General features: G+C 42.8%; 1 protein-coding gene across 1 annotated transcript in view; it reads left to right on the top strand.

Annotated features, from left to right (window-relative positions):
• PI4K2A (phosphatidylinositol 4-kinase type 2 alpha) overlaps window positions 1-14,620 on the top strand; it is a 36,644-nt gene that overhangs the window by 14,731 nt on the left and 7,293 nt on the right. Inside the window, exons 3-8 of the mRNA XM_066355251.1 lie at window positions 1,610-1,741; window positions 2,135-2,288; window positions 9,174-9,235; window positions 12,347-12,446; window positions 13,478-13,611; window positions 14,115-14,174. Of these exons, the coding sequence (XP_066211348.1) occupies window positions 1,610-1,741; window positions 2,135-2,288; window positions 9,174-9,235; window positions 12,347-12,446; window positions 13,478-13,611; window positions 14,115-14,174 (642 nt within the window). The remainder of the gene's footprint in view (window positions 1-1,609; window positions 1,742-2,134; window positions 2,289-9,173; window positions 9,236-12,346; window positions 12,447-13,477; window positions 13,612-14,114; window positions 14,175-14,620) is intronic.

Below are 14,620 nucleotides of genomic sequence, written 5' to 3'. Positions count from 1 at the left end.
TGGATAGAGCATTGGACTGGGATGTGGAGGACCCAGGTTCAAGACCCCGAGGTTGCCAGCCTGCGTGCGAGCTCAATTGGTTTGAGCAAGGCTCACCAGCTTGAGCCCAAGGTCGCTGGCTCGAGCAAGGGGTCACTCGGTCTGCTGTAGCCTCCCGGTCAGGGCACGTATGAGAGATCAGTCAGTGAACAACTAAGGAACTGCAACAAAGAATTCATGTTTCTCATCTCTCTCCCTTCCTGTCTGTCCCTCTCTCTGACTCTCTCTGTCTCTCCTACAAGAAAAAAAAAAAGAAAAGTTAGTGTTTAAAAAAAAAGAAAAGTTAGATATACATATGGATGATCACAAGACAATGTGATCAGTGCGATAATAGGTGTTCATATGGATTATGGATTACAGTGATGTCATCACAATTTGACAATCAAGTATAATATTAATGCCCATTAAAATTTTTTTAAATAGGCAGTGCATGCATCTAGTTCTAAAATCAGAAGGCACAGTGGTCTTCCAGCCACTCAGTTTCCTTCCTCAGAGGCAATTACCATTACTAGTTTCTTGTGTAATATTTCAGATATAGTCTGCATAAATGTGCATATAAATTACAAATCCTTAAAAATTAAAACTGACTTGCATATTAAATTTTTGAATTTGTACAAAATTTTGAATTTGCATATTGTACAAAATTCGAAAGGAAATAAAAGGGAATAGAGTAAATTGTAATTTGTTTTTATTTGGAGAGAAAACCGGCATTGGGCTGGCTTCTCCTAACTCAGGAAGTAGCTGTATTAGTCAGTGTAATTCACGTCAGCTGCAGTAACAACCCCTGAATCACAATAGTTTAACGTAATAGTTTATTCCTAGCTCACTTCATAGATCCATGCCCGTTAGGCAGCTCTCTTAGATCCCATGTCATTCCATGTAGTGACATGGGGTCTAGAGTCCTACTATGATGTGGCTCTGCCATCTAAGAGCCCTTATAATGAAGGGCTCCAGAGATTGGGGAATATGATAGTGATCATGGGAGGTATCAGAGGCCATGCCTGGAAGTGATGTACATACATCACTTTGTCAATATTCCATTGGTCCAAACTAGCCATATACTCTATCTTAGCTGCTAAGAAGACTGAGAAATATATTCTTACTATGTGTCCTGGAAGAGGAACAGTGTTGGTGAGCCTCAAGCTATTCTCTGTAATAGTGGGATAATTCCTTAAATTTGATTCCTTTTTTTTTTTTTTAAGGTGAGAGGAGGGGAGAAAGTGAGGCAGACTCCCTCATGTACCCTGACCAGGATCCACCTGGCAACCCGTCTGGTGCTGATGTCTGAATCAGCCGAGTTATTTTTAGCACCTAAGGCTGACACATTCGACCTACCTAGCTATCCTCAGCTCCCAAGGCCATGCTCGAGTAAATCAAGCTGCTGGCTGTGGGAGGGAAAGGAGAGGTGGGGGAGGTCAGGGGAGAGAAGCAGATGGTTGCTTCTCCTATGTGCCTTGACCAGGAATTGAATCCGGGGCATACATACTCCAGGCTGACGCTCTATCCACTGAGCCACCGTCCAGGGCCAAATTTGATTCTAACCTAGGTATCTGTTCTCTTTCCACTGTAGGTAGTACACCTGGCCAGTGAGACCTTCAACTATAGTGCCATTGACCGAGTGAAATCCAGAGGCAAGCGGCTTGCGCTTGAGAAAGTGCCAAAAGTTGGACAGCGGTTTAACCGCATTGGGCTACCGCCAAAGGTATAGACTATACTTATGCGACTTATTAAAGGTGATAATTTATAGTGGCATAGCCATTCAACTGGTGAAGCAGAGTACCTACAGACTTGCAGATGGGCGTGTGAATAGCCTGTCCTGAGGCTCCTGTCTTCCTCATTTCTGTCAAGGGCCTAAGATGCTAATTTTCTCACTTTACTCTGGACCATTTGGATGGGCTTCTTGAATTTGTCTGGGCAATCTCTATCACAGCCCTTTTCTCCTGTATTTGCAAGGAGATGAAGACATAAACATCTTGAAAACATCTTCCTCTTCTGATATAAAATCTACAGGGCCTTAGTGGGACCCTGGCTTACTCTTGGGATCTTGGAACTTGGGCTATAGGGAAATAACTTTCTTCCTCTTTCTTGGTTGCAGGTTGGTTCATTTCAGCTCTTTGTCGAAGGTTACAAAGACGCAGATTACTGGCTAAGGCGTTTTGAAGCAGAACCTCTCCCTGAGAACACTAACCGGCAACTGCAGCTGCAGTTTGAGCGGTTGGTGGTGCTGGATTACATCATCCGCAATACTGGTGAGCCCTGTGGGTGGTCTCTGCCATGTGCCAGACTGCTGAAGCACAGGGGAGGCCTGGGGCCTTGTAGGGCTTGGTATCAGAGTGCCTTATCAGGATGAGTTTTTTCTAAGTCCAAAGAGTTATGCACATTTGGGGAGGGTCTTAGAGCATACTTTTCCAAGACAAGCTTTGCCCAGGCACATTATGTGCTGTTATCAGAGGTGGGAAGGCCTGGAGCCAGTAGTTACTTTTTTTTTCTTCCAGTATTTAAGTTTTATCTTAGCTTCTTTCCTGGTCCCAGACAGAGGACACCAAGCTTGGCCTTCCAAAGCAACATGAAGAGTATAAAAGTACTCTTAACCTTTGTCCCCAGTCCTTCTTGTAGCAGCAAGGCCTATTAGAGAATGGTTTTGTCTTTAAGTACCTCGTATAAGTGGATTCTCACAATATTTGTCATTTTGTGATTGGCTGATTTCATTTAGTATAATGTCCTCAAGTTTCATTCATGTTATGACTAATAGTCCAGTGAGCTGTACCATTTACATGTCCATCGACATTGCAGAAGAGTTTCAGTTTCTCCACATCCTTGTCACCACTTGTTATTATCTAGAGTTTTTTTTATAGTAGTCATCCTAATGTTTGTGAGGTGGTATCTCCTTGTAGTTTTGGTTTGTATTTCCCGAATGATTACTTATGTTGCACATAACTTTCTATTCGAATTCTCTGCCCATCTTCAAATTGGGTTGTTTTATTGTTGTGTTATAGTTCTTTATATATTCTAGATATTAATTAATTAATTAACTACAAACAATCCCTTCTGTTCTGTAGGTTGCTTTTATACTCTGTTGATGGTGTCTTTTGATGTCATTAATTTTAAAATTTTCAGAACATTCAATTTGTTTTTTCTTTTGTTCTCTGTGTCTTTGGTATTATATCTAAGAAATAATTGCCAAATCCAATATTGTGAAGTTTTTATCCTTTTTTTTTTAAGTTTTCCATTAATGTATGAGAGGAAGGAAGAAGAGGGGGGAGAGAGAGAAAGAAATCAATGCTTTGTTCCATATTGTTGTATCATTTATTGTGTATTTATTGATTGTTTCTCTTACATGCCTTGATCAGGGCCTCAGTACGCCAGGGTGACGCTTTATCCAGTGAGCCACCTGTCTAGGGCCCCTGTTTTTCTTTTAAGAATCTTACAGTTTTAAGATTTAGATTTAGGTCATGGATCCATTTTGAGTTAATTTTTATAAACGGTGTTAGGAAGGGTCCAACCTCATTCTTTCTTCTTTTTTTTTAATCTTAGAGGAGAGGAGGCAGAGAGAGACTCCCAGATGCACCCAGACCGGGATCCACCTGGCAAGCTCACCAGGGGGAGATGTTCTGCCCATCTGGGGCCCTTGCTCCGTTGCAACTGGAGCCATTCTAGTGCCTGAGGCGGAGGTCATGGAGCCATCCTCAGTGCCTGGCGCCAGCTTGTTCTAATTGAGTCTTGGTTGCAGGAGGGAAGGAGGCAAGAGTGGGAGGAGGGAAGGAGGGAGAGAGAAAGAAGCAAGAGGGGGAAAGGTGGAGAAGCATATGGGTGCTTCTCCTGTGTGCCCTGACCAGGAATTGAACCCAGGACATCCACACACTGGCCTGATGCTCTACCACTGAGCAAACTGGCCAGAGCCTCCTCTTCTTTTTTTCTTTTTTTCAATGTTTATTTTATTGATTTTAGAGAGAGAGGAAGAGAGAGAGACAGGAACATCACTCTGTTCCTGTATGTGCCCTGACCAGGATAGAACTGGTAACCTCTGCTCTTCTGGATGATGCTCTAACCAACCGAGCTATCTGGCCAGAGCCTGACCTCATTCTTTTGCATATGGCTATTGAGTTTTCCTAACACCATTGTTTAAATGACTGTCTTTTCCCCATTGAATGGTCTTGCCACCCTTGTCAAAGATCATTTGATCATACATATGCAAATATTTATTTCTGGACTCTTATTCTATTCTATTGGGCTGTTTATTTTTACAGTGTTTCAATACCATACTGTTTTGTAGTAACTTGAAATCAGAAAGTATGAGTCCTCTAGCTTTGTTGTTCTTTTTCTAGATTATTTTGCTATTCAAGGTTTCTGTTTATTCCATATGAATTTTAGGATGGTCTTTTCTATTTCTTCAATTGTTGTGGTTATGATAGGAATTTCATTCAATCTGTTGATTGCTTCAGCTATTGTTGACATTTTTTTTGACAGAGACAGAGAGAGGAACAGACAGGGACAGACAAACAGGAAGGGAGAAAAATGAGAAGTATTAATTCGTTGCAGCATCTTAGTTGTTCATTGATTGCTTTCTCATATATGCCTTGATGGGGAGGGAGGGAGGGCTACAGCAGAGAGAGTAACCCCTTGCTCAGGCCAGTGACCTTAGGCCAGTGGTAGTCAACCTGGTCCCTTCCACCCACTAGTGGCCGTTCCAACTTTCATGGTGGGCTGTAGTGGAGCAACCAAAGTATAAATAAAAAGATAGATTTAACTATAGTAAGTTGTTTTATAAAGATTTATTTTGCCAAACTTAGTGAAAATCTGACATAAAGTACTTGGTAAGTAATTATTATTATATGCTTTAACTTGCTGTAACTCTTCTTTATAAATTTTATAAAGTAAAGTTACTTCCCTACTTTATAAATCACCATTACTGTGGAACCAGTGGGTGGTTAGAAATTTTACTACTAACAGAGATACAAAAGTGGGCGGTAGGTATACTACAAAAAGGTTGACTACACCTGCCTTAGGCTTCAAGCCAGTGACCTGTGTGCTCAAGCCAGCGACCATGGGGTCATATGTATGAACCCATGCTCAAGCCAGCGGCCCCACACCAAAGCTGGTGAGCGCTCAAGCTAGATGAGCCTGTGCTCAAGCCTGCAACCTAGGGGTTTCAAACCTGGGTCTTCTGCCTCCTAGTTCGATGCTCTAGCCACTGCGCCACCACCTGGTCAGGTTGTTGTTGACATCTTAACAATATTGTCTTCCAGTCTATGAATATGGGATATCTTTCCACTTATTTGTGTCTTTTTTAATTTCTTTCAGCAATGTTTTGTCATTTTCACTATATAGGTCTTTAATCTCCTTAGTTAATTTCTAGCTATTTTATTCTTCTTGATGCTATTGTAAACAGTTGTTTTCTTAATTTTCTTTTTGGATTGTTCATTGTTACTGCATAGAAATGCAACTGGTTGTTGTGTGTTGACTTTGTATCCTGATGCTTTGCTGAATTTATCAATTAGTTCTAACAGTGTTTTGTGGAATTTTTAGGGTTTCTACATATACAGTTACATTATCTGCCAAGAGAGATAATTTTACCTATTTCTTTCTGACTTTGGATGATTGTTATTTCTTTTTCTTGTATAATTGCTCTGGTCTTCCAGTAGTATGTAAAATGGAAGTTGTGTAAGTGGGCATCTGTGTCTTGTTCCAAATCTTAGAGGGAAAATTTTTGGTTTTTTCACCATTGAGTATGGGTTTTTCACATATGACTTTTATTATGTGGAAGGGGTTTCCTTCTTTTTATTTTTTATTTTTAAAGACTTTATTCATTTTAGAGAGGAGAGAAGGAGTAGAGAGAGAGAGAGAGAGAGAGAGAAGGGGGGAGGAGCAGGAAGCATCAACTCCCATATGTGCCTTGACCGGGTAATCCCAGGGTTTCAAACCAGCAACCTCAGCGTTCCAGGTTGATGCTTTATCCACTGTGCCACCACAGGTCAGGCAGGATTTCCTTCTAATACTAGCTCATCAAGTGTTTTTATCATGAATGTATGTTGAGTTTTTTCTGATGCTTTTTTTTTTTTTTTGTATTTTTCTGAAGCTGGAAACGGGGAGAGACAGTCAGACAGACTCCTGCATGCACCCGACTGGGATCCACCCGGCATGCCCACCAGGGGGCGATGCTCTGCCCCTCCGGGGCATCGCTCTGCCGAGACCAGAGCCACTCAAGCGCCTGGGGCAGAGGCCAAGGAGCCATCCCCAGCGCCCGGAGGGGAAGAGAGAGACAGAGAGGAAGGAGGGGGGGTGGAGAAGCAAATGGGCGCCTCTCCTATGTGCCCTGACTGGGAATCGAACCCAGGTCCCCCGCACGCCAGGCCGATGCTCTACCACTGAGCCAACTGGCCAGGGCTGATGCTTTTTCTATATCAATTGAGATCATTAGTTTGTTAATGTGATGTTTTACATTAATCCATTTTTTTTCTTTTTTTTTAAGTGAGAGGAGGGGAAATGCCCACATCCACTCCAACTGGGATCGACCTGGCAGCCCCCACCTGGGACCTTGAGTCAACCTAGCTATTCTTAGTTCTGATGCTTGAACCAATCAAGCCACTAGCTATGAGAGGGGAAGAAAGAGAGAAGGGGGAGAGGGAGGGAAGAGAAGCAGATGGTCACTTCTCATGTGTGCCCTGACCTGGGATCCAACCCAGGACTTCCTCATGCTGAGCCAATGCTCTATCCACTGAACCAACCAGCCAGGGCACATCGATCCATTTTCCTGTGTTGAACCATCCTTACATTCCAGTAGTAGATATTGGTCATGATACGTAATTCTTGTAATATGCTGCTGAATTCAGTTTGCTGTATTTTGTTGAGGATTTTTGCATCAATATTCATAAGGGATATTGGTCTCTAGTTTTCTTTTGTTCTTTATCTGGCTTTGGCATCAAAATAATGCTGGCCTTGCTTGACCAGGCAGTGGCGCAGTGGATAGAGCCTCGGACTGGGATGCGGAGGACCCAGGTTTGAGATCCCGAGGTCGTCAGCTTGAGCTCGGGCTCATCTGGTTTGAGCAAAGCTCACCAGCTTGGACCCAAGGTCGCTGGCTCGAGCAAGGGGTTACTCAGTCTGCTGTAGCCCCACGGTCAAGGCACATATGAGAAAGCAATCAATGAAAAACTAAGGTGTCGCAACGAAAAACTGAGAATTGATGCTTCTCATCTCTCTCCGTTCCTGTCTGTCCCTATCTATCCCTCTCTCTGACTCTCTCTGTCTCTGTAAAAAAAAATAATAATAATGCTGACCTTATAGAATGAGTTAGGGAGTATTCCCTCCTCTTTAATTTTTTGGAGAGATTTGAGGACGGTTGGTATTAGTTCTTTAAATGTTTGGTAGAATTCACCAATGAAGCCATCAGGTCAAGGGTTATTATTTGTTTAGAGTTTTGATAACTGATTCAATTTCCTGACTAGTTATAGGTCCACTCAGATTTTCTGTGTCTATTTAGTTTTAGTAGGTTTTGTGTTTCTAGGAATTTGTTCATTTTATTTAGGTTATTCAGTTTGTTGGCATGAAGTACTCACAATACCCTCTTATCATTATGTAGACTCAGTAGTAATGTCCTCACTTTAGTTTCTGATTTTAATAATTTGAATATTCTCTTTTTTTCTTCGTAGTCTTTTTTTTTTTTTTTTTTTTTTTTTAGAGATACAGAGAGAGTCAGAGAGAGAGGGATAGATAGGGACAGACAGACAGGAATGGAGAGAGATGAGAAGCATCAATCATTTTTTGTTGTGATACCTTAGTTGTTCATTGATTGCTTTCTCATATGTGCCTTGACCGCGGGCCTTCAGCAGACCGAGTAACCCCTTGCTGGAGCCAGCGACCTTGGGTCCAAGCCGGTGAGCTTTTTGCTCAAACCAGATGAGCCCACGCTCAAGCTGGCGACCTTGGGGTCTCGAACCTGGATCCTTCCGCATCCCAGTCCGACGCTCTATCTACTGCGCCACCGCCTGGTCAGGCTTCTTCTTAGTCTTTATAGCTAAAAGTTTGTCAATTTTATTTATCCAATGAGACAACTGTTATATTTTAATGTTAGAACATTTAGTTTAATTTTTATAATGTCTATATAGGTATGTTTGGCTTTTCATCTACCATCTTATTATTTGTTTTCTGCCTATTTTTTTTTTCAGCCAGTAAAGCAAGATTTATTGTTCATGCAGTAGGAAAATCAGAGAAAAGGGGGTCTTAGGAGACTGGTGCAGGGGATTGGGCCAGGATGAGCTGCTGCTGCCCATTGCTAACCTGGTTGCAAGTCTAGTGGGGTCTCTTAGAGCTTGGAAAAAAAGAAGAGCAAGGCAAGGAAAACAGCCTGAGGAGAAGAAGAGGGGGATGAGGGAGAAGGGAAAGACAGAGCTGTGCTTCCTGCAGGGAGAGTGCCTCTGCCTGTTTTCTTCTATTCACCCTTTCTCACTGTGATCTTTCTTTCTTCCTTATTTTCTTATATTATTTTATAATCATTTGATATCCTTCCTCTTTTAGCATAGAAGTAGTATATGCCTTGTCTTTTCTCTTGGTGGTTACCTTAAAGATTACAATCTGAATCCTTTCTTCTCCAAATCTAATAATACTAATTGGTACCTTTAGTATTTTCTTGGACAATGCAAAGATCTTAGAACCCCTTAGCTCCATTTACCTACAGACTTTTAAACTGTTATTGTTATGTGTTTAAATTATATATGTATATGTATGTATGTATGCATATACAAACACATATAAAACTGTAAGACATACCGTGTCACTAATGACAATTATGGAGACTTTTGAACATACACAAATAAGCAGAATAATGAACCAGTCATTCTACCTCTTAGCCTCTTCCCAGCTCATCAAGTGCTCTGTAGGAAAAGAAGCCACAGATGCTGGACTCCCTCTGGATTTCCTTTCTCTTCCAGATCTTGATACTTTAACTCTTAATGATCTTGTTAAAATCTCCAAAGTCTTCAAGAGACATTTTAAAACTTTATAGTTTGCAGTTGTTTTAAGTAGAATAATTAGTCCAAGTGTTCAAAATACACCTAGTCTACCATGAAAATGAAAGTTGCCCCCCACCTGTTTTTGTTTTTGTTTTTTTTGGTAACTTTATGTTTCTGTTTACACAGATCGTGGCAATGACAACTGGCTGATTAAATATGACTATCCAATGGATAGTTCTGGCTCTCGGGTAAGAGGTTCATTTATATCTTGAAGAATAGGATGAGGTAGATTATAAGCATTCAGAAGAATTAGAATAACATATATTTAAGATTGCTAGATTAAGCCCTGGCCCAGTAGCTCAGTTGGTTAGAGCATCATCCCAATATGCCAAGGTTGCGGGTTCGATCCCTGGTCAGGACACCGATAAGAAGCAACCAATGATCCTGATCTATGGAGGCTCAGTGAATAAAGTGTTGACGTGGAATGCTGAGGTTGCTGGTTCAAAACCCTGGGCTTGCCCTGTCAAGGCACATATGAGAAGCAACTATAAGTTGATGCTTCCCACTCCAACTCCCCCTGCCCTCTGCTGCCTTTCTCTCTCTCTGTTTTCTCTCTAAAATCAATAAATGAAATCTTAAAAACTAATAAAATGACTCAACCAATGAATGCATAAGTGGAACAAAAAATTGATGCTTCTCTCTCTCTTCCTTCCCTCCCTCCTCTCCCTTCCTCTCTCCCTTTCTTCCTCTTTCCCCCTCTCCCTCTTTCCCCTTTTCCTCTTCCTCTCTCCCTCTCCTTCCTTCTCTCTTCTTCTCCTTCCTACTCTCTCAAAAAATTTAAATGTATAGATTAGTGTTTAGTAGAGTTTCTCTCTGTTTTTTAAGGAATATATTACTAAATGATGTTAATGGAAATAGAATGAAGAAAAATTCAGATTAATTTGGGACATGCTTTATGCCTTAGCGATCCACATTGCACAGTAGCATAGTAAAGGTCTGAGAAGTTGTACATTAAATGAACCTGTTTAATTTTGATTGCACTGGTGATTTCTATACTTTTTTGACTGTGGAATACTTTTTTCGCAACAGACCATAATTCCAAAGAACATCAGTTTAGAGAAAGTTGCTTCCTGCAACTTTCTTTACTCTCATTCTTTCTGTACTTCACTACACTTCTCTAACCATGTTCAATCTGAACATTTAAAAATATTAATGGGGGCCCTGGCCGGCGGCTCAGTGGATAGACCACCAGCCTGGTGTGTGGATGTCCAGGTTTGATTCCCGGTCAGGGCACACAGGAGAAACACCCATCTGCTTCTCCCCTCTCCTACCTTCTCTCTCTCTTCCCTTCCCACAGTCAGTGGCTCAATTAGTTCGAGTGTGGCCCTGGGCACTGAGGATAGCTCTGGGGGAGCATGACAGCCTCAGGTGCTAAAAATTGCTCAGTACTTGGGCATCGGCCCATGGCCTCCAGGTGGATCCTGGTCAGGGCACATGAGGAAGTTTGCCTCACTGTCTCCCTCCTCTCACCAAAATAAATAAATAAATAAATACATAAGTAAATAAATACAAATTAATGAGGAGGCTACCTGGAGAAGGAGGAAGTGAGATTGGTTTTTCTTCCTCATAATGTTTTCTTTTCCTTCCAGCTTTATTGATATATAATTACAGATAGCATTATATAAGTTTAAGGTGTACGATATTATGATCTTTAAAAATTACTGATTTGAGAGAGAGACAGGAAGGGGAAGAAAGAATCATTGCTTTCCTGTTCCACTTATTCATGCATTCATTGGTTGATCCTGTGTGTGTCCTGGCGAGAGATCAAACCTACAACCTTGGTGTGTTGGGACAACACCCTAACCAACTGAACTACCCGGCCCAGGCTACAATGTGATGCATGTATATATTGTGAAATGTTTACCATAATAAGGTTAGTTCTCACATCCTCATAATATTTTTACTTCCTTTTTTAATAGTCGTTCTTAAATTTGGACCTCAGGCCCTGGCCGGTTGGCTCAGCGGTAGAGCGTCGGCCTAGCGTGCGGAGGACCCGGGTTCGATTCCCGGCCAGGGCACATAGGAGAAGCGCCCATTTGCTTCTCCACCCCTCCGCCACGCTTTCCTCTCTGTCTCTCTCTTCCCCTCCCGCAGCCAAGGCTCCATTGGAGCAAAGATGGCCCGGGCGCTGGGCATGGCTCTGTGGCCTCTGCCTCAGGCGCTAGAGTGGCTCTGGTCGCAATATGGCGACGCCCAGGATGGGCAGAGCATCGCCCCCTGGGGGGCAGAGCACCGCCCCTGGTGGGCGTGCCGGGTGGATCCCGGTCGGGCGCATGCGGGAGTCTGTCTGACTGTCTATCCCGGTTTCCAGCTTCAGAAAAATGAGAAAAAAAAAAAAAAAAAAAAAAAAAAAATTTGGACCTCAGAATTACCTGAAGAGCTTATTGAAAGTAGTACAGATTCTTCAAGGCTTTCCCCCATTATGTTGGATAAAACTCAGGATTTCGTACTTTGAATAAGGTATCCCAGGGGGTTTTGATGTAGGCGTCCTGGACCTATGTTGCCTGTTCCTCTGCTGGCACCAGTGAACCTGAAGCATGGAGCCAAGTAGACAGTCGTGGGCTGTCCCAGGTAGCCTGCCCCACTCTTTTTGCATTCAGCTCTTGTCCTTGTCCTTTTTCTATATCACTGAAGCAGGGAACAGACTCCTGTGTGCGGGAGCAGCCACCTGTTATCTTCCATGGTCCTGTTATCTCACTGGAAAGATGTGGTCACCACCAGTGAGGTGGCGTCTGAGTCAGGGTCCACACAGAAGGACTTTGACCAACTGACGTTGATTTGTAGTTCTTTTTTTCATACCCTCAGGAATCACGTTGCCTTTCCCTGGAAGGAATGGTTTCTAGGTATCTTTTGTTATTGTCAGTTCCCTTCTTACCAAGGACTATGGAACTCCTGGGGCAGTACGCCTTTTTTTTTTTTAAGATTTTATTTATTGATTTTAGAGAGAGGAAGAGAGAAAGGAGGGGGAGGAATAGGAAGCATCAGCTGTTAGTAGTTGCTTCTCAGTATGTGCCTTGACCAGGTAAGCTCGGGGTTCAAGCCAGTGACCTCAGCATTCCAGGTCAGTGCTGTATCCACTGCGCCACCACAGGTCAAGTCCACCTTTTCTAAGACCAGAAAGGGACTTGAACAAGCCAAGGTAGAGGTGCCATAAGTGTGCTGAGTAACAATGTGGAAACCAGTTCAGAGGTTGAATAAGGATTGGTGCTTGAGGAGGATGAGATGGGGTGTTTTGCTACTACTTTTAAGGGCCTGAGGCACATGGGCCCCTAAATATTTAGTTTTTTCTTGCTTTTCAGGACACAGACTGGGTGGTGGTGAAGGAGCCTGTTATCAAGGTGGCTGCCATTGACAATGGACTGGCTTTCCCCCTGAAGCATCCTGACTCCTGGAGGGCATGTAAGTCTCAAGACCACTGTGTCTCTTTTCTTACTAGGTCTCAGTTTGCTCATCTGTGCAAGGTAGGTAATAACACCTGTATCATAGGATTGTTCCTATGAAGTAGGAATGAAATGAAGAAGTAATGAAATAATGCAGCCCATTCACTTTAGCACAATGACTGGCACATGGCAACAACTCCATAATTGAGCTAGTATTATCATTTTTACCCCATATTATTCCCATTAGAAGCAGAGAGTGGAGTTTTCTCATCTCTGCTTTGCATTTTTCTTATTCCTTCTGAGGACTATCTTTTTTTAAAATTCATTCTATTTCTGTTTAAATACAAGCTGTTTTCCATGTTCTGTCTTACTTGCTGACATCCTGGAAACCAGCTCTTGCCCTATTATAACTGAGAAACTTCTTTTTTTTTTTTTTACAGAGAGAGGGATAGATAGGGACAGACAGACAGGAACGGAGAGAGATGAGAAGCATCAATCATCAGTTTTTCATTGCAACACCTTAGTTGTTCATTGATTGCTTTCTCATATGTGCCTTGACCGCGGGCCTTCAGCAGACCGAGTAACCCCTTGCTGGAGCCAGCGACCTTGGGTCCAAACTGGTGAGCTTTGCTCAAACCAGATGAGCCCGCGCTCAAGCTGGCGACCTCGGGGTCTCGAACCTGGGTCCTCCTCATCCCAGTCTGACGCTCTATCCACTGCGCCACCATCTGGTCAGGCCTGAGAAACTTTTAAAAAGAGGTAGAGATACAGGTGGGGGGTCACTAAACCCGTTGCAGCGCTAGTTTGTCCTCAGAGTGAGCATCTCAGTGTCTCAGGATCAGTCATTGATTTCTAGATAGCCTTGTGTCTTGGAAGGTCATGTAATATCTGGAAAAGTACAAGCTCTGAGACTAGGCCGACCTGGGTTTGAACACTAGTTCCTCCACTTACTGTGTAACCTTTAGGGTTCACAGCTCTTGTAACTTTTCTGTTGTATATGGAGGAAGAGATGGGCAGGCTTTCTTTCAATACCACCTTTGCTCTTTTCAGATCCTTTTTACTGGGCCTGGTTGCCCCAGGCAAAAGTCCCATTCTCTCAGGAGATCAAAGATCTGATTCTTCCAAAGATATCGGACCCTAACTTCGTGAGGGACTTGGAAGAGGACCTATATGAACTCTTCAAGGTTAGCCCTGGAAACGTCGCCTTATAACCATATAGAAGAAGGAATTCTGAAAGGTTTTCTAATTGATCTTAATACAAGCTCGAGAGCAAGGCTAACACCCTTCTGACTTCTATTAGCCCTTGAAGAACAAGATTCCCACATGTGGACCGCAGCATCTAGTTTGGATTGGTTTGAAAAACACTGGCAGCTGTGATGAATCACACTGGTGTTTATCCTGTGTGTCATGTGACTGCAGTATATCTGCAGAGCTCTCATTTCAAATGGAATAGTGGATCCTGGAGTTCTTTAGAGTTAGTAATGAGACTCAGGACAAAGTCTTTACTTGTTCTCTGTTTCCCCAAACTGTGAATCAGGGAGTTTGGGGGTTGTAGTTAACTTCACTAAGCCTCATAAGCCTTGTGTAGGTTTTGTTTATTAGCAGGTCTCTAACTGGGTTAGGAAAATGGGTTCTTCGGAGGGATTCATGCAGGTTCCATCTCCTACTGCCTTCCTTGCCTTTGCAGAAAGATCCTGGTTTCGACAGGGGTCAGTTCCATAAGCAGATTGCTGTCATGCGGGGACAGGTAAGCCAAGGACATCTGGTGTCATCCCTGGAATCCCTCTGGGAGGGTTATATGCTCATTTTGAGTAAATGTGTAAAGATTGTATTTTATTAGTCTATGTCATAAGTTGTTGTGACTCTGTAGTAACACATGAGAGGAAAGGTAGCTTTCCCTAGTCTCCCACCTCTTCCAGGGTATCTAGTAGTTGATGCACTTACTGTGTGCTTACTTCTCTTGTTATTTGCTGGACAGTTCATTGGTAAATTTACCCAGCAGTCCCTTGTCCTCAAGTTGCTCAAGGTAGACCATATGCCTTGGTGGTTAAGAGCTAGGCGCCGAAATCAGACTGCTTTACTACTAACATGCTCTGTGGCCTTGGGCAAGAGACTCTGCTTCCTTGTTTATAAAATGGGACAGTAAAGTACTTTGCAGAGTTGGCCAGAGTATTACATGAGATAATGCATAGC

Source organism: Saccopteryx leptura, chromosome 13, assembly GCF_036850995.1.
Source record: "Saccopteryx leptura isolate mSacLep1 chromosome 13, mSacLep1_pri_phased_curated, whole genome shotgun sequence".
Taxonomy (NCBI): Eukaryota; Metazoa; Chordata; class Mammalia; order Chiroptera; family Emballonuridae; genus Saccopteryx; species Saccopteryx leptura.
This window is presented reverse-complemented; position numbering and strand designations above follow the sequence as displayed.